Source organism: Diceros bicornis, chromosome 34 (genome assembly GCF_020826845.1).
Source record: "Diceros bicornis minor isolate mBicDic1 chromosome 34, mDicBic1.mat.cur, whole genome shotgun sequence".
NCBI lineage: Eukaryota > Metazoa > Chordata > Mammalia > Perissodactyla > Rhinocerotidae > Diceros > Diceros bicornis.
The window spans coordinates 30771746-30792490 of NC_080773.1; the positions used below are offsets into that span (position 1 = coordinate 30771746).

General features: G+C 38.1%; 2 protein-coding genes across 2 annotated transcripts in view; one reads left to right on the forward strand and one right to left on the reverse strand.

Moving 5' to 3' along the window:
- The window catches only part of LOC131397312 (zinc finger protein 208-like), a 649542-nt gene that overhangs the window by 451423 nt on the left and 177374 nt on the right, over nt 1–20745 (forward strand).
- LOC131397340 (vomeronasal type-1 receptor 4-like) lies at nt 17798–18811 on the reverse strand. The gene is made up of 2 exons (XM_058530134.1): nt 18774–18811; nt 17798–18674 (listed from the first exon to the last, which is right to left on the reverse strand). Exons 1-2 carry the CDS (start codon nt 18809–18811, stop codon nt 17798–17800), a joined length of 915 nt encoding a protein of 304 aa, XP_058386117.1.

Below are 20745 nucleotides of genomic sequence, written 5' to 3' on the forward strand. Positions count from 1 at the left end.
ACTTTGAGAGGGATTGCATTGAATCTATAGATTGCTTTAGGAAATATGGACATCTTAACTATGTTAATTCTTCCAATCCAAGAGCACGGAATAGCTTTCCATTTCTTTGTGTCTTCTTCAATTTCTTTCAGCAATGTTTTATAGTTTTCCGTGTACACCTCTTTCACCTCTTTGGTTAAGTTTATTCCTAGGAATTTTATTCTTTTTGTTTCAACTGTAAATTGGACGGTATCTGAAATGGTGAGTTTGTGCGTGGGCCCTTTAGGAGTCGGTTTTAATTTCTTTGTGAACCAGCGTTTCTGGGGGTACTCCCCAATGTTTTAGTAGCAGGAAAAGTCAGATATTATGCCACTTGTCTTGATTGTGCTGGGTCCACAAAATGCCCACAGCGGGGGCGCTCCCCGGCTCAGGGCCCCGCTCCTCCAGGGAGGATGCATATCTTTGGGCTGCTCCCAGGCTTCCGTGGAGCTGGCAGCTTGTGAAGGCTGCGTTTTTCCTCTCCAGAAGGGAGTTTCTGCCTCTTCCACCTCAATTAGGATTGTCCTTTGTTGCAAGAGTTCCTCTTATCCAGTTTTCAGTTCTGTCTCAGGGGTAATTTTTCCACGAGTAGTTGTAAATCGGCTGTGTCCGCGGGAGGAGGTGAGTTCAGAGTCTGCCTACGCCGCCATCTTGACTTCTCCCCCAGAACTATAATTCTTAAATCCATCTTTTCTTCAGTAAATCTGACTTTGAAATCATAGATTAACTTCAGGATTATTGGCGGGATGCCTGTAATACATCCACACTTGTAACAAAGTGCTGTATGAATCTATCAGAATCATGTAATTCTATGCAAGAACAGCATCGGAATAGCAGTTTATGGAATAGAAACGTTTTATCTAACCACGGGTTATGATGCAGTTAAGAGAGACATTAATTCTGTCTCCAGTGGGAACATCCATTTTCTGATGATCACAGTGAGACTGTTTTCCATCTTAGAGGTAGGAAAAGAGCATTTAAGGAAAGGTAACTTTGTGTTTGTGTGTTTCAGACAGCAGTGTCAGACTCAAATGCATCTTGTGGGGTATTTTCTCTGGTTTAAAAGTATTTTCATATCAAGCTCAAGTTTAACACACGTTTCTCTACAACTTTATAAAATTCACAAGATTTCACAAATGTCACCTCGTTGTCAACAGTTTCACTTAACTCAGGGGTGAATACATATGTGATCTGAAAATAGTAATAATTTCATTTCTACACTACAATGTTTTATCAAAGATTTCAGTTTCACGTCTCATAGTGTATCACATAGACTGTTTCATAATGTGATGTTACTGTTCAATTACTGTGCTACGAGACATTGCACTTTTGATCCTGGCATAAAAGCAAGTAAGTCTTTTCTAAGACTGAGTCAATCCTGTGTTCATTATGTCCAAGTTTGTCATGGGGCAGATTCTTTTAGTGTTATACTGCAATAACAAGGAATGCCAAATCTTTCATAAGTGATATTGACCTATAAAATGAATATTTATACATAAAAAGAAACTTGCAGAAACCAAAATAATAATAAAACACTATCAGTCTAAAATAAAATGGCAAAGTATGGAACACAACAAAATACAGATCTAAATTACTTGGAAGTCAAGCTGTCTCGGTTTATTAGTGTAGAATAGACGTTAGAGCCCTGTCTTTGCTAGAAGCCCAGCCACTCTGCTCCTAAGCAGTGTGCTCATTTTGGCAAATTGACTCACCATTCTGTGCCTCATTTATTTTCCTCTGCAAAATGAAATCACATAAGTGCCTATATCACAGAGTTGTGAAGATTTAAAAACTTGCTCTGTGTACAGTGTTCATACCAGTGATTTGTAAAAATTGTTATGTAAAGGTCAATGTGGTCAAGAATTGGAAGCCTCTTAACAAAATAAAAACAAAATTTTGTAAATATTTTTGAATAGGAACTAGTAGTAAATGCAAAACATGAATTTCCGTTGACATGCTACCTATACCTCTTGCCTCATATTTCCATGCAGGAATCTCTGGCCGTGAAGATGAATGTCAGTCATCCGGAAACGAGCAGAATAACCGTGAACACTTGGCAATAGGGAAGATATTTTTACTACATACTCTAGTTGGAATCCTGGGGAATTTCTCTCTTCTTTACATTATATCTCCCTTTTTCCCACTGGCTGCACGTTAAAGTCCACAGATTTGATTCTCAAACACCTGACCATAGCCAACTGCTTCGTTATTCTTTCTAAAGGAGTCCCCCCGACAATGGCAGGCTTTGGGTTGAAAGATTTCGTCCAAGATCATGGATGCAAGCTGGTTTCCTATGTTCACAGAGTGGGTAGAGGTGTGTCCATTGGCACCACCTGCCTCTTGAATGTCTTCCAGGTGATCACAATTAGTCCCTGGAACTCCAAGTGGGCAGAGCTTAAAGTGAGAGCACCTAAGTGCATTGAGTCCTACATATTTCTTAACTGGATAAGTTGATAAATTTCATTTTTCCTATATATGTGACTGGCAAATTGAGTGGCAAAAATGCCACAAAGAAAAAAGATTTTGGATACTGTTATTCTACATGGCCAGGGGAAAACACGGTCTCAGTACATATAGCATTGCTATTACTCACTGATGTTTTACCCTTGGGGCTCATGATCTGGGCCAGTGGCTGCATGGTTTTCATGCGGTACTGGCACAAGAAACAAGTCCAACATATTCATAGAGCTAATGTTTCCCTCAGATCCTCCCCTGAGACCAGAGCTACCCAAAGCATCCTTGTCCTGGTCAGTACTTTTGTATCGTCTTACTCTCTCTCTTCCATATTTCAAGTTTGTATTGCACTCTTTAATTATCCCAACTGGTTGATGGTGAACATCTCTGCGCTATTTGCCGCATGTTTCCCAAATGTCTGCCCCTTTCTCCTCATGAGCCATGACTCTAGACTATCCGCCTTCTCCTGTGACTGCATTAGGAATACAAATTCTCCTAATATAATCAGATAAATGTAAATCGTGTTTTTAACAATATTCAGTTCTTTATGCACTCATCTCCCTGAGTCCTAAGCATAATTATTAAACAGTCACATTAAAGGGAAGTAATGACCAAGACAGACTGAGCTTTGCCCCAATAATTAAAAGTAAACTGTAATGGCAATTGTAAATGAAATGCTATGCTTTATTATGCACTTGTGTAATTGAAATTTCATTAATGCTTATAATGGAAAAGTTCAAGTCTATGCATAATAAAACATTAGATCCTAAAACAATCTGTAGATTATAGAGAAATATTTGAGTGAGTAATTTTCCATATCATAAATTAAAATTTTCCTGATGTTAACTAAGCATGGGAATTTAGGACAAATTCTGTCAAAAAGCATGCACATATGTGATGGACATTCCAGAAACTGAAGAAGAAATGGACCAACAAAACAATGAAGTGGCCTGGAATCAAGCTGCATCACAAATTCAGTTTTGAGTAGCAAAGAAATTGTGGTCAAGCTACAAGTATTACACATTTCATCTTAGAGAGATGGTATTCATTTGAAATATGAAATTATGGTGGTTCCTTAGCATAGCTAACTTATGTTCATCTGAAAATGGCCATACGTGAACTTCATTCTGTCAAAGGAGGGTAAAAAAATGGGTGCTTGCTTAAAGATACCAAGTGAGCATCCAACAATACACGTCTTGGATCAAATGGCATGTATTTTGGGTTCTGTACAAAGTGATTTTTTTAATTTAATGTTTATATCAATTGACCATATTGGTAAAATGTGTTGTTGGGGTTCACTCTCATGTCTTCAAAGTGAGGAAGAAGAGTTTATGGTGCAGCTTGTCATTAAATTTGGAGTAGGTGATAAATAACCATTTGAAAGAGGAGGGTTTTCCTTGTTTATGGGAAATTTGTGTCTTCTGGATTTCTACAGGAGCAGAATGGATACTCCACAAACTTAGGAGATATTTTATTATAGCTCTCATTGTAATAACACTACAAACCTGATGCAAAATATTACGCACTCAAAATTTAGACAAAACAGCTAGTGTGACCTAATGATATTGAGGTCATTATATATGTATAAAAATACATATATATGTTTGTATACGCGCACATATGTATGTGTATGTACACACACACACCTGCGCCATAAAAGTAAAGATACACAATGAAGTTGCATGCTTACGGAGCTGAGAATATTTCTTAAAACTTTTTCCTTAGTTGCTAATTACCAAAAGCAATTATAAGTCTCTATAATGAGGTCATAAAACTCCGAGACTGTTAGAGTGTTTGGCAGAAGCTCTTTTCCATCATCATTGGGGGCCAAAAGGCTCTTGCATGGAGAACAGACAAAGCTGAAGTTTGACACAAGAGGGATGGCACAAAGCTTGCATGTTTCACTTGATTCTTTGCGTCCATGAGAAACTCTTCTGCCTGAGTCTGAGTTCTTTCTTAATCTTTGACCACTGAGCTGCACCTTAATCTAAGAGCAGAGAAAAGGACTAAGACAATATGAGAAGGATTTTCATGATATAACAATTAAAATGAAATGGCAATAATTTACAGTAGGCTAATTTCACAAACCAATGCAAATTAGTTTGGAAATTAACTAGTATGGACATCGGGGGTTACATTTGGTGGAAAAATGTAATCTAACTATATTGATCTCAAGATTAATAAGAATTTCAAACACAACAATATCCTGAAAGACATGTTATACCAGAGGCTTTCACAAAAAAAGGACCAGAAATAAATTATTTCATTTGCAGATTCTACCATTTTTAAAAAGATTAGTTAAGATGATTCTACTAAGTTCAAGAGCATTGAAAGGTTGCCAAAGTTCTCACACTTATTATTTTTGTAATAAGCATTACTTTTGTAATTATTGAAGAAATACAAAATATGACTTCAATCCTTTCACATTTCAAACAAAAAAACCCACATGTGACCCCTGTCCACTATCCGATGCCAGTGCAATTTTCAAGTCACAGATTAGAGCTGTAATAGAGAACAACCCATATTCTATACTCACACAGACCACATATACACACCAACAGATGTAAAGACAAACATGAATTAACACTCAAATAGACAATCGCATACTCACACACACAGTCACTTACATACTCACTCACAAACACACACCACACACAACACATATAGACTCACACTCACATTCTTACACACTTATAAAAAACAATTACAATGACAAGCTCCCACAGTCACACTCAGGTTCATGAAATCTCACTCAATCACATGAGGGAGTTTACAGAAATACATCAAAGTTATTGCAGGTTGAGTTCCAGACCACTACAATAAATTTAATATTACAAAAAAGTGAGTCACAAAAATTGTTTTGGTTTCCCAGTGCATACAAGTTTATGTTTATGCTATACTGTGTTCCAATAAGTGAGAAATAGCATTATGTCTAAAAAAGGAATGTACATACTTTAATTAAAAAATACTTTATTCAGGGGCCAGCCCAGTGGTGTAGTGGTTGAGTTCACGGGCTCCGCTTCGGTGGCCTGGGGTTCATGGGTTCAGATCCTAGGTGCGGACCTACGCACTGCTTAGCAAGACATGCTGTGTCAGGCGTCCCACATATAAAGTAGAGGAGGATGGGCACAGATGTTAGTACAGGGCCAATCTTCCTCAGCAAAAGAGGAGGGTTGGCAACAGGTGTTAGCTCATGGCTAATCTTCCTTACCAAAAAAATAACAATAATAAAAAAATAAAACTTTATTGCTCAAAAATGTTAAACATCATCTGAGCTTTCAGTGAGTCATAATCTTTTTGCTGGTGGAAGGTCTTGTAAAAATACTATATGTACAAAGCACAATAAAGTGAAGTACAATAAAGTAAGGTATTCCTGTAGCTCCCTAAATTGTTTATAAGTGAAAAATAGTAAGAACTACAGTCTTAGTGCCTGAACATGGGAGCACTTTCTACCCTTCATACTCCTTCTAACACAGCAAAACTCCACAAGGAGTAGATTCACAATGTGCAGCACTTAAAAGAGTACTCTGAGCATTGCCACTTTAGGTCAAGGTACATGGCTTGAAGACTGGTGAGTTTGGAGAAGTGATAGTGTGTGGGTGAGTGATACAGTGGAGTAAGAAAGAAAGCATAGGGGAAAAAGTGTGAAGGGATAAGATGGAGAGGCAGAGAGTCTGTGGACAGGAGGTAATAGAGAGTGGAGGGGAAGGACAAGGACAGAGAATCTGTGTTCATCACCTAGGTCTACAGTAGCACATTACCACAAACTGGGTGGCAAAACAACAGAAACATATTCTCTGACAGTTTTGGAGGTTAGAAGTCTGTAATCAAGTCGGTAGGGCCATACTTTACCTGACATCTCTAGGACTGAGTCTTTCCTTTCCTCTTTCTAACTTCTGGTGGTTGTTAGCTCTCCTTGGCCTTCCTTGGCCTGTAGATGCATCACCCCAATCTCTGCTTCCATCATCAGACACCATTCTCTGAATGTCCAAACATCCCTTTCTTTCTGAGGACAGCAGTCTTTGAATTAGGGCTGACCCAAATCCAGTATGACCTCATTTTAACTTGATTACATCTGCAAAGATATTTTTGCCCAGTAAAGTTACATTTACAGGTACTATGGTTTAAGACTTGAATATATTTATGTAAGGAACACAATTCAACCCAAAGCAGGGCTAAAAGGTAGTTAAAAATCACCAAGAGGTTAAAATTGACTGTGGATTGTTTGGGGTATAAGGTGGAAGAGTGTTCAAGGAAAATAAGGATATGAGCGATATTGCCTGTTGAGAGAATAAGGACATGAAGGGGATAATGGAGATGGGGTGTTTACTGGCAAAAGAAAGTTAAAAAGCAGGGTTGGGTATGAGGCACAAGAATATAAATGCCTATAAAAGGTTAAAGAACATATGAGTGGAAGGAGGATACTTGGTTGTCAGTGGAGTCAGCAGGTGTTTTGTGAGCCTACCAGAGATCAAAGGTGGGAAGGGAAGAAGGATCCTGGGGAACAAAATGGACACAGAAAGTTAAAGTGGGTAGAGGGGGATGAAGGGAACTGGGAGGATCGTGGGCATCAGTAGGCTAAAGGCCTCAGGAGAAAGAGTCTGGTACTGTAGGGTTGGCGAGGTGGGTGCAGGGTCATGACAAAGCTAAGGATGCCTGATAGTTGATGGTCTGGACATTGAGGGCTGTGGACATAGAGGACACAAGGAATGGGCTGAAGTAATTGGAATGGGGAGAGGATAAATGGCAAGGGAGAAGAAAGGGATGGACAATGAAGGGTTTGAGGGTAATGGAAGGGAAGGAAGTTTGGGTGAGGACACTGGAATCAGGGGGATATGGGTTTAATAGGGATGGGGGTCTAAAATGCACAGGATGCATTGGGAGAGCAATAAAGAAGACTAGAAGGGTCATTTGGAGGGGGAGAGTTAGGACTACTGAATATATTAAAGTCAGAGAAGTGGAGAGATTGAGGTCACAATGGAGGATAGAGATGGTGGGAGGCAAGGAATGGTGGTGGCTGTGATGGAGGTTGCAGGGGGTGGACTGCAGGTCACTAATTTATTACCCTATTAATCATTTTCCTGACGCATTTCTTTCACAACTTAATTGTGAATAGTTTCCAGTTTGCACCCATGAGGCAAAAACCTTACTCAATAAACCACCTGGATGATCTCGACAATTGAATATATAGTAAAGGAGCAGAGGCAAAATTTTGAGTAAACAATGGACAATATTTTCTCTCTTTTTGGGTGGATACCAGGTGCAAGGTGTGACCATGGAGGGGGTCCTGTGGAAACCATGAAAAGGAAATGGATTCTGCCAAGAACCTGAACGGGCCTGGATGTGGCTTTTCCCCTGGAGGCTTCAGATATGAGCCCAGGCCTCATAAAACCTTGATTTTGATCTTGTGAGACCATAACAGATAGCCCAGCCAAGCCCACTGCAATTCTGACTTGTAAACTGCAGGATGCTTTTTAATCTGCTAAATGGGTAGTAATTTGTTATGGCAGTGGTAGAAAACTACTGCACACAGAAACAAATTAAATTATAAAATAATAAACATAAAATGATAAAATACTTCACAAAATAAAGTAAAAATTTCCATTACTTACCCCCAATCAATAACAGTTTACTTCAATTTGAGGTGTATCCTCCTTCTTATGCAATTTCAGATACATTCTGAAATTGAAACAGCACACACACACTAAAATATTTTGTATTTGGTTCAATATTTACGTAAATATCATCATATCGAACTTACTGTCAATCAAATTGCTTTCCTTAACGAATGATTATATGAGGGTGATGTTTCATACCAATAGAAACAGATCTACTGCATTCCCTAAAACACAATATATTCCATGGTAGTTATGAACAAAACACCTGTACTGAAACACTCTCTGTTTATACATTTATGTATTTCCATGTGTCTTTCACCTGCTTTCACACTCATAATGGAATTTGTATCTTTGATTTGTGCACCTGCGGATTATCTGGGTGGTTCTGGGCCATGAGATTATTGCACCACCTTGATTGTCCACCCAAGGTAAGAATGCACAATTTCCTAAATTACCCTTGCAAATGTATGAAAATCATAATCCCCACCAACTGTACTTCCACTCTTAAAGTAATGAAACAAGGAGGCCATTACACTCAGCTGGCTTTCATGCCTTGCAAGCCTATGTAAGCAAACCACAACTTAATCCAGTGTTGATGCAGTGGAATCTGAGAAAATGAAATTTAAGAACAACAGTCATAACCAGCCAACAAGGCTTTCCAAGAAAAGGCAACTGCTTTAGCTACAGCCAATGAAATACTTTCCTTGCTTTGCTTCTGTGTCTTCTCTATAAACTCCTCTCCCCTAGCTCCTGGTGGTGGAGCGCTTCTAACCACCTTTGGCTTGGAGCTGCTTGACATGAATAGATGCATGCTCAAATTAACTCTTGAAGATACACGTGTCACTTTATCTTTTAACACCACACAGCACCACCATTCATTTTGAGCACTTTTCTCATCTAGCACTTAAGCATTTCGCCCAGGTGCGGCATGGTCTGAGGACTCCATCTCTCCCCACCTCTCCCTGTACATCGCCATAAGACACCAGGGAGACTCTGTCCTCCCTTGACCAGACTTCACCTTGTTAATCACTCACCAACCACCTGCATAGGTAGAGCTTCCCACTAAATGCTCCACTTATGCACAGAGGACTTCTGGCACACGCCGCTCTCCCGAAACCAAAACCTGCAGTTACATGCTCCTCCGTTCACCAGCCGGAGTCTCCAGACCAAACAACTTTGAATCTCATCTCAAAGAAGCCTACATGCCTGAGTTCAGCATTCAGGTAAGCTGGGAGCATAATCTGTAGCCCAGACCAGTATCCCCACAACTTGCATTGTTACTCCTCTGGGTTTTGAAACTCTCTCCTATTTCTGCATTTTCCTAGTGCTCAGAACTTCATGTATCTGCACACAGAAAATTCAGGTGAACCCCTCAAAGAACTGAATCCAGCACCTCCAACGATGCAGATGACCTGAGAGCAGACTGGGATCAGGCACTGACCGCCCAGAATCACCCTGTGTAATACGAATGCATAAGGTACCCTTCAGTCCCTCCTCTAGAGCTGGCTCTCTGACACTGATACCCAACCAAGCGGGATCGCCTCCTGGTGAGTTACATAAGACTCTACAGCAGTGGAAGTTGTCTCACAAAGTAAAGTGTATTTGCAGCAAATAAGAGGCCATGAGGAATCATTTCCAAAGTCATGGCATTCCTGAACAAAGGAAAGCAGGAACTTTTATTTTGTTGGGGAATGAATATTCACAAGGGAGAGGTGGGTATTCGCTTGTACAAGCTCAGTTGGAGAACACGCTTCCACATAATAAGGCCTAAGCTCCTCCTGGAGAGATCTTTGCATTAAAAACAAGGCAAAGGTCATGGGCATAACTCTTATGGTGAGGCTTGGTCAGTTTCAGGATGGCTGGTGGTTATATCTCCTTAACACACAAAGGAAAAGAAACAACTTGGAAAAATAGTTAATTGCTTCCAATCCCACCTTTGAGTTTCTAGAGGCACCTAGTCGGTGACAGCACCTCCAGTTTCCTGTTTCATACATCAGGCCTAATTTTGTGGTCACAGAGCTCAGCTGCCCCAGATTTTGCATCCAGAATATGGTTCCTCTTAAATGGGGCTTACAGAGCCTAATAGAGAATCATCAGTTCAGTTTCTGTTGAAAATAACCTCCAACCAAAAAGTTGCCCTGCCATGGCTCACTCCCATTCCCAGATCTTCCTTTCTCAAAAGAGCTCAGAAAACAAGAGTTCCTGGCAGCTTCACCTCCTGTGTGTTTCAGAGCTGGCATGTAGGTTCCTAGGGCTCAGACTTAGATAAAGGAGAAAAAAGGCTTAAAATTTGGTGAGTGAATTTCATGTTTCTGGTTAAAACTTGTGCTTCCAAAGTAACATGCAGCACCCAGTTTTCCATTCCTGTCATATCCATGGATAGTTCACACATTAAAAATTAACTAATGCAGGAATAAATGAATAACTCGTCAAAATTCACTCAGAACCACTACTCCACACTTCATTGCTGTCTCCCACTCTTACATCTATATTTGTAACATCACAGCAAATATTATTTTTATTATCAGTGATGATGAAAGGGAAGAGAAAGAATCTCTACTCCCAAGAAAGCAAATCCACCATCTACATCCTCCTGGGAAAGATGAACATATAATGCCCAATTCCCAGGGTATTGCAAGGATTAACTCACATATCCTATGTGAGACTCCCAGCACAGTGTCCAGGTCCCAGTGCATCCTCACATACTTGTGAGTGTGTAGTGGATGTTCAATAAGCACTGCTTTCATGTTGTTTCCCCAAAAATAGCCTTGCTCAGATACCACTGCCTTCTCCAGTCCGCTCTCAACTTGCCAGCAGTGAGCAGAGAATGTCATCTTTTGAGAAGCTATTAGAGGTCTTCACTGAGAACAAGCAGTATTTGTATTGAGATAGCATAGTTGGGTGTGAGGGGCTCAGGTGTGCTGTTCTTGCTTTCTCTACCTTAGTCCTACTGGAAATGAGGTTTGGGGTAGCAACCTCAGTGGTTGTTAAAAAACAAATTAACAGTTGGGGCTGGTTGGTGGCGTTGTGGTTAAGCTCACGCACTCCAATTTGGTGGCCCAGGGTTCGCAGGTTTGGATCCTTGGCATGGACCTACGCACCACTTCTCAAGTCATGCTGTGCCAGGTGTCACACATATATAACAGAGGCAGATGGGCATGCACCTTAGACCACGGGTAATCTTCCTCAGCAAAAAGTGGAGGATTGGCAATGGATGTTAGCTCAAGGTTAATCTTCCTCACCTAAAACAAAGCAAAACAAAACAAAAAAATTAACAGACCTCATCTCAGAATGGGGAGTCATAATGTCTGAGTGTGGAGCCCTAGAATATGTTTTTTAATGGGACACCCCAATGATTTGTTTATACATGAATGTTTGATGAAAAATGTTTAGCAAAGCCATTCTCAGCCTTGACTTCCCATTGGGATCACTGTGTAATTTTCAGAACTACCATATACTGTGTCCCACCCCCAGAGTTTCTATCAATTATTATTTGATAGGGCCCAGCATCAGTTATGTCTTAATAACGTGGCCAAGGTTATTGTACTTTGAGGCCAGTGTAAAGACTGAGACTACCAGGTACATTTCTGAGTTCTGAGTCCAGGGGTTGGTCCATGGGGAAGTCTCCATGGGGAGGCCTGCTCTGCAAAAGATTTGATAGGAGAGAGTCAGTCCATCCCACATTCCCCATGTTGTTGCAGAATTGGTTGGTGTCTTTAGGAGGCAAAGACACTCAAAGACAGGGGAGGAGAAACTCATATTTTGGCCTCCATATAGGAACTCTGTATGTACACATCTTTTTCCAGGCACCCAAGAGCAATGGAAGACTAGTCAGATTAAATGGACCCAAACTGGCCAAGGGGAGGCCTTTGGCTCTCACTGTGAATGTGATAAAACATCACTGGAGCAGAAGGAGAATTCTTAAAGAATTTAGGAGGATAATAAGAGTGAGTCTGGATATGTTCCTCTGTGGCAGCAAGAGAAACAACCCTAGGCTTCCAAAATCAGTTCCCCTGAAGCAGAGCTTCCCAACCCAAATTTTAAGGTCTAGCTTCCTCCTTGACGTTTGGACTTCTCCCGTGTGTCATATCCTGATTCATTCTCACCCACCTGCGTATATGGCTACTGTCTCTTTTCTCATCATATTTCAGGGCTGTTTTTTTTTTTTCCTCCAACAATGTGACTAAGAACAGTTTTGAGACAGCAAGAACTGTTTATTAAAAAAGGGACATGACTCTTGCTGGAGATTCTTCAAATTCCAATCCAGTACTGTGCTCAATAGAGAAGAGAGAACTTTACAGAATTTCATAGAATACTATTTTCCCACTGTTTCATGACAGCCCCCTTAGACTACTTAGGAAGCATTTTCAATTTTCAGATCCTTAACTCCATGTCCACTACTACTGAATCAAAAATAAGGAATGGAAAATGGAGTTTAAGATACAGAAAACAATATTTTATGCCATTGCATTTCTAGAGTTAACTCTAATCCAGAGTGAAAGATGCAGATCACCATATGAAAGGGGAAGATTAAGGTCAAGATGAACCATTGTGAAGCCGTTCTTCTTTAAACCAACAAACTTCTAGTTATTTCTCTGAAAATAAAATTCATTGATCATTTGTCCAGAGTTACACTATAGAATTTTAAGCTACTTGAGCATTTATTAATTATACGATTTTTATTTTTTCTGAAAATACAAAAATAAAGAAGAATATTTGCGACATAAGTGTGGACTAAAATGGAAACTTACAGGACCAAGGACTGACTAATTTAGAAGTTTTACTTGCAAAAGCCAGTATTTCCAGTATACAAAGGTGAGAGCTTTCATTTTCCAGAGAAAATTGCAAGCAAAGAAAAACTAAGAAGACAGGTGAGATTCCAGATTAAATGTTATGGTTTATGCACGTTAACCTTCAAGACGCTTTTAATGATACCTGGAAAGTTATTATCTTTATAGTAGAGAAATCTGGCAGAGAGCTCTTGAACCAAGTGAAGAAAGTTTACATCACCAGTAATGGGACAAATTGATATCAGCTGCCTCATGCATGCTAAAGGACTCATCATTGTCGTGGTATTGCTTCCAAAACAATAAAAACAAAAGTAAATCAATATGAATGTAATCACAATAAAATAGGTTTTATGCAAATTTCGAGCCACATACAGCTCCCATAATTTCTAGGACTTATATACCAGCACTATTCCAAATAGACACAAACTAAAAACCTTTCACATACCTATACACAGTGGAACAATTAAATTAATAAATATTTATACAATAGAATGCTACACAAAAATGGCAATGCAGGATTCACAACAACATGCAACAACATAGACATATTCAAAAACATAAGGAATAAAAACACATTCATACTGTTACTCCACTTATATAAAATAAAACACGGAAACACGTGATCTGTGTTGTTAGGTTCAGAATAGTGATAACCCTTAGGGGTAGGGACTGGGAGTGGGAACCAGGGCGCCTCTGAATGTTTACAATTTTTGGTTTCTTTATCTAGGAGCTACATACAAAAGTGTATTCAGATTCTGGAATTTCTGAAATTTGCTGTGTAGTTACGACCTATGCACATATCCTTAGTTGTTTTAAATACAAATAAATAATAAACAAAATAGGCCAAAGAAGGTAAATGGATAAGAGTTGATAATATCCATATATTGTCAAGGTAGATAGGGAAGGTAGTAAATAACTTGAAATTTTTATTACCTTTTAAAAGTAAGTTGATAATATCATCCTCAATGGTGAAAAACTGAAAGCTATCCCTCTAAGAACAGGAACCAGACAAAGATGCCCACTCTCACCACTCCTATTTAACATAGTATTGGAAGTCCTAGTCAGAGCAATCAGGCAACAAAAAGAAATAAAAGGGATCCAAATTGGAAAGAAAGAAGTGAAACTCTCACTATTTGTAGATGACATGATTTTATGTACAGAAAACACTAAAGAATCCACCAAAAGACTTTTTGAACTAATAAATGAATATGGAAAATTTGCAGGATACAAAATCGACAAAAATCAATTGCATTTCTATACACTAACAACGAAGTAGCAGAAAGAGAAATTAAGAGTACCATCCCATTTATAACTGCAACAAAAAGAAGAAAATACCGAGGAATAAACTTAACCAAAGAAGTGAAAGATCTGTACACCAAAAAATATAAAACATTGTTGAAAGAAATTGAAGAAGACACAAAGAAATGGAAAGATATTCTGTGCTCTTGGATTGGAGGAATTAACATAGTTAAGATGTCCATACTTCCTAAAGCAATCTATAGATTCAATGAAATCCCTATCAAAATTCAAACAACATTTTTCACAGAAATAGAACAAAGAATCCTAAAATTTCTATGGAACAACAAAAGACACCGAATAGCCAAAGGAATCCTGAGGAAAAAAACAAAGCTGGAGGTATCACACTCCCTGATTTCTAAATATACTACAAAGCTATAGTAAACAAAACAACATGGTCCTGGCACAAAAACAGACACACAGATCAATGGAACAGAATCGAAAGCCCAGAAATAAACCTACACATCTATGGACAGCTAATTTTGACAAAGGAGCCAAGAATATACAATAGAGAAAGGAAAGTCTCTTCAACAAATAGTGTTGGGAAAATTGGACAGCCACATGCAAAAAAACAAAAGTAGACCATTACCTTACACCATACACAAAAATTAACTGTAAATGGATTAAAGACTTGACTGTAAGACTTGAAACTATGAAACTTCTAGAAGAAAACATAGGCAGTACGCTCTTCGACATCAGTCTTAGCAACATATTTTCAAGCACCATGTCTGACCCAGCATGAAAAACAATAGAAAAAATACACAAACTGGACTACATCAGACTAAAAAGCTTCTGCACAGCAAAGGAAACCATCATCAAAATAAAAAGACAGCCTAACAATTGGGAGAAGATATTTGCAAACCATGCATCTGATAAGGGGTTAATCTCCAAAATATATATAGAACTCATACATCTCAACAACAACACAACTAAAAACCCAATTAAAAATGGGCAAAAGACCTGAACTGACGTTTCTCCAAAGAAGATATAGAGATGGCCAACAGACACATGAAAAGATGTTCAACAACATTAACTACCAGGGAAATGCAAATCAAAACTACAATGAGATATTACCTCACGCCCGAGAGAATGGCTATAATTAAGAAGACAGGAAACAACCAGTGTTGGAGATGATGTGGAGAGAAGGGAACTCTCATATACTGCTGGTGGGAGTGCAAACTGGTGCAGCCACTATGGAAAACAGTATGGAGATTCCTCAAAAAATTAAGGATAGAACTACCATACAATCCAGCTATTCCACTGCTGGGTATTTATCCAAACAACATGAAAACACCAATGCGTAAAGATACAAGCACCCCTGTGTTCATTGCAGCATTATTCACAATAGGCAAGACTTGGAAGCAACCTAAGTGCCCATCAAGGGACAAATGGATGAAGGAGATGTGGTTAGGTACACAATGGAATACTACACACCCATAAGAAACGATGAAATCCAGCCATGTGTGACAACATGGATGGACATTGAGGATATTATGCTAAGTGAAATGAGTCAGAGGGAGAAGGTCAAATACCGTATGATCTCACTCATAAGTAGTAGATAAAAACAACAACAAACACACACATAGAGACAGAGATTGGATTGGTTTTTACCAGAGGGGAAGAGGGGAGAGAGTAGGGCGAAAGGGATAATTAGGCAAATGTGTGTGGTGATGGATTGTAATTAGTATTTGGGTGGTAAACATGAGAACATGATGTAATCCATGCAGAAATAGAAGTATAATGATGTACACCAGAAAATAAATAAATAAATAAGTAAAAACACAGAAAAAATGAATAAATAAAAGTAAGCTGAAATTTTGAGGTTACTAAACTAAGAGATGCTTCTTGTATAACCCTCTAAGAGGAAGAGTAAAAAGGAGAATTATTTTTCAAAATTAATATTGAAGAGTTAAGATAGAAAAATAATAAAATACACTAGTTTTAACAAAGAGCACACAATATGATGGTAAACCTAAGGCTAAATTTATTCATTATGATATTCAACATAAATAGACTAATTGCTCCTGGTAAAGTCAAAATGTTTTTTCATTATGTACAATTAGTTTTTCTTCCCTCATGAGAATAGATAAACCACAAAAATTAAGGTAGAAAACTTAAAATACATTCTGTGTAATTTTCAACAATGAAACTATTAGCAAATGGTGTACATCTTAAAGTAGACTTTAAGCTTAAAATAGTTTGTCATTATTGTGATTAGGATTATTTTTCAACTTCTTGAACATTTTTGCAATACTATTAATTCACAGGAAGTAATTTGACTGATTATATATGCATATATTCCATATATACACATAAATACATCTATATATTGTATATGTATTGATGTGTTTATATATACATATACATGCTATATACATATATACACACATACACACATATATATATACACATATTAATGTAGTATCTATGTGTACATGTGTATTCTTTCCTATACTTCTTTGTGGTCTAATGTATGTCAAATATTTAGGTGTTAATGTGATTTAAAAATGTATGTTTCTCTAGTAGCACCAGGTTCAATAAATACCCATTAGGTCAAATTACTTCTATTATTTTTAAAAAAGCAGAATCCTCAAAACTTTGCATCAGCTTCATAATGTAAATGTTGGGAGAACTACATGAAAATATTTCCTAAAATTTAGGAATATCTATTTTTTCACATTTGGTAAACCAACTTCCCATTGAAAAATGGATTTATGACATTTCTCTTCAAAACAGTAATGCCTCCACTCTCCTAATTTTAATGGAAATCCCCTCCATAAACTTATCTCCCAACATTAGAGACGTGAGAATTGCATCCTGTACACTTTTTCCTGCCAAAATGCCCAGCTGGCATCCACACAGAATAGAGATTAAATTAATTTTTACAGATTTCAAATTCCATGCAATTTTTTCCCCAGACATTATGTATTTTTTTTAACATCCACACTCACTTGATGTCTGTTGAAAATTAGCAAAAACATATTCTTGTGCTCCATTGCACTTGTTCCACTTCCACCTCGCCATTTCCAAATAAAAATATTTTCATTATGATAATGTCACTTCATAACATCATATTTCAAATGACTACTATCTCTCCAAAGAAGAAATGTAAGGAACTCATATTTAGGGCCCCAAAAGCTCTGCTCTCTGAATCTGAAATGACCCTTCAGCTTAACTCCCCACTGTTCATTAGTCTGTGGGAAAATTTCTTTTTTCTTGAATGACCGTCTTCCATGCTGTTTCATTTCACATAGATTATCCCGGTATCGTAGCAGGATTAATTCTAGGAAAATGTATTATTTGAGGTTGATAGTTACACACTCAAAGACTTTTTTCTGTAACCCCCACATTGTTTCAGAAAATCCTGTTTAATACTGCCTAGATTCTGAAGTTCTCAAACAAGCTTTAATAAAGTTTTATTATATGACAGTTACACAATAATTCATTTAGGATTGCATTATGATTTATTGCTTACTTTTGAGCATAAAATCAACCTGTCTTGTTTACCAATCTCTTGTAAATGACTGTCTAATAATTTTACTTATGACTCAGAAGGAGGATGGATAAATAAACTGAACAATGTGCAAATTCAATTTATACATTTCTTATAAGATTAAGTAATTATCTAATCCTTATCCAGGAACGGAAAAATGTAGATATTCTGTGGTCATGGCTCATGAGAATGTAGGGGCTTACAGTTGGAAAACACACGGTAGTTGGTGCAATGAAGATCAACAACAACTGGCTGGGATTACTAGAAAGAGCCAAATAAATTTGGAAGATGGAAGAGAGAGTGTGCAAAGAAACAAAAGTGCTCACCAAGACAAGGATGCTTTGTGTGGCTCTGGATTCAGCAGAGGATCTAGGGGAGATATTGGTCTTATGAATGTGTCGGACCTGCTGCTTGTGCCTGTACAGGAGGAGAAGCATAAAGCCACTGGTCCAGATCATAAGCCCCAAACATGAAATATCAGGGAATGATAAAAATCCTACATTCAATAAGACTACGATTCTGTCATGAATTACAACAGAACATAATCCCAAATCTTTTTTATTTGTGATGTTTGTGTTGCTCCAACTATCAGTCGCATACAGAGTAAAAATAATATTTATCAGCAGTTGTAGGATCCAGCAGAGGAAAATAGACAACCCAATGTTCTTGGGAGCTTTCACTTTAAACTGTGCCCACCTGGCGTTTCTGGGGCTGATGGTGAGGGCCTGGAAGACACTCAAAAGGCAGGTGGTGCCAATGGACACACCCCTGGCCACTCTGTGAATATAATAAAGAAGTTTGCATCCAATATCGTTGAGAAAATGTTCCCACCCAAATGCTGCCATTGTAATTGGGATTCCTATAGAAAGCATGACCAAGGTGTTGGCTACCAGTAGATGTTCCACAATCGAATCTGTGGACTGCAGCCTGCATCCAGTGAAGCAAAGGAAGAGATAATGGTAAAGAAGAGAGACATTCCCCAGTATTCCAACTATATTCTCTGATTAAAAAAATCCTTCTTGGGAGTCATATATGGGGTGATGGACAAACAAAAATGTACAACCCAAAATTTCACAATGTTAGAAACCATTAAAATATCAATAAAAAAAAATCCTTCTTACTGTGAAATCTATGGTGGCCATCCTGTCAGGTCTTTGCGAATGATATTTGCTTCCTTAGCCAGAGTTTCCTGCATGGGAACATGAGGCATGGGCTACATGTAACATATCAACTGAAATCAAATATTCTCCACTTACCATTAGTTCCTAGTGAGAAATATTAACTTAATATTTTTCTTTGACAAACAGGTTTACAAGCATTGAATATAGAACTTTTTTTGGGGGGGGGTGAGGAAGATTGGACCTGAGCCAACAACTGTTGCCAATCTTCCTCTTTTTGCAGGAAGAAAAGAGGCTCTGAGCTAACATCTGTGATTATCTTCCTCTATTTGGTATCTGGGATGCCACCACAACATGGCTTGATGAGTGGTGTAGGTCTGCCCGGGATCTGAACCTGCACACCCTGGACCACCGAAGTGGAGCATGCCAAACTTAACCACCGCAACACTGGGCCAGCCTCTGAATATATAACTTTTTAAAGAGCATTTACAATGAATTAATAACTGCTATGAAGACCATACATGTACTGGGTGACTTTATTTATCCCAAACCTATGAGTTGGGAACTACTATTATTTTCATTCTAAAGAACAAGGGAACTTAGATACAGAGAGATTAAGCATTTAGACTAAATTCACACAGTAGTTACAGGCAGGATGGGACTTAAATCTGGCTGAGCTGGTAACAAAGCAAGCACATTTAATCACTGTAATATACTAACAATCCGCTTATCTGTGTCCTTCCAATAGTCTAGATACATATTTAGCTATTTTCAGGCCATCTTTATATTTTAAATTAGACGTTTATTTATTATTTAAATTCAGGTGTAACAAATTTCCACTTACGTGCAAGGATTTATTTCATAGCCAATATCAATATTGCATAAAGCTTTCAAAGTTTTAACTAAATGTAGATGCTCTGATTGCAATACTATAGACACCTGTCACAGAACCAAGTTGGGTTTAATAAATACAAGATTGGCTCAATTTTAGGATGGCAAAACAAAGACTCATTTATGCCAGGAACAAAATATAATACTACCTATCTCATAAATTGTTAATATCATAGTGTGCCATAAATTGGTTTATAGGAATCACTAAATATATGATAACTTTTTTTCTGTAGAAAAAGTAGTTTACTAATTTCAAATCACATCCTCATTGATTTATTGATACGTGAATAAAGTGAAACTCTTACCAAGCAAGTGAGTTTTGCCTTATATTTTTAAGACCATTATGAAGAAAGGAGTCTCTAAGGTGTAAAACCTTTTATATTTTATTAAATTGCAATACTACATTTTTAAAGTAATTGTAGGATATTTTTAAACCAGAGAAAATATCACAAGATACATTCAAGCATGACAGCTGCTACCTGAAACTCATCATTTGAGACTCATATTTTCCTTAAGTACTAATTCTCTTTCTCAAGAGGGAAACAGTCTCATCAAAATGAACAGACCACAGATGTGTCAGTAGGAAACAATGAGTGTCTCCATTAAGCGCTTCATACACCCAGAGTTAGAAACAATGTTTCTCTTCCAGCAATTGCCATTTGGACACACTTTTTCTGCACAGGACCACATGACTCCTGTAGATAGATCCTATTCTTTATTAGAGGCACAGAGTTCTTGTAAGCACACATGCAGTAATCCTGAAAATGTAGTTTGTGATTCCTGTAAATTAGGCTAAAGAGCAGATTGATTTCAGAACTACAGTTCTTAAGTACATTAAAAGTCAGGTTTCATTATCACTGAGATTCAACAGCAAGAATCAAGGTCTTTGTCGAAGACGCTAAATTACATTAGGAGCCATGAGGGATGGGTGTAGGATCCTACTAGCTCAGTTAATGTCTCAGAACCATTCTTCCTTCCTGTGTGGCTTTGGCACTAAACCAGATTCAAACCCTGAAGTATTCCGTTTTCCAACATGATCACTTACCCAGAGTCCTGATAGCCCTCCT

Bases quoted from the DNA above. Each gene is read 5' to 3' on its own strand.
- LOC131397340 (XM_058530134.1), bottom strand. From the start codon at position 18,811: ATGGCCACCATAGATTTCACAGTAAGAAGGATTTTTTT. The intron at 18,675-18,773 runs TTATTGATATTT...AGGATTTTTTTA, and splicing joins ACAGTAAGAAGGATTTTTTT to ATCAGAGAATATAGTTGGAA.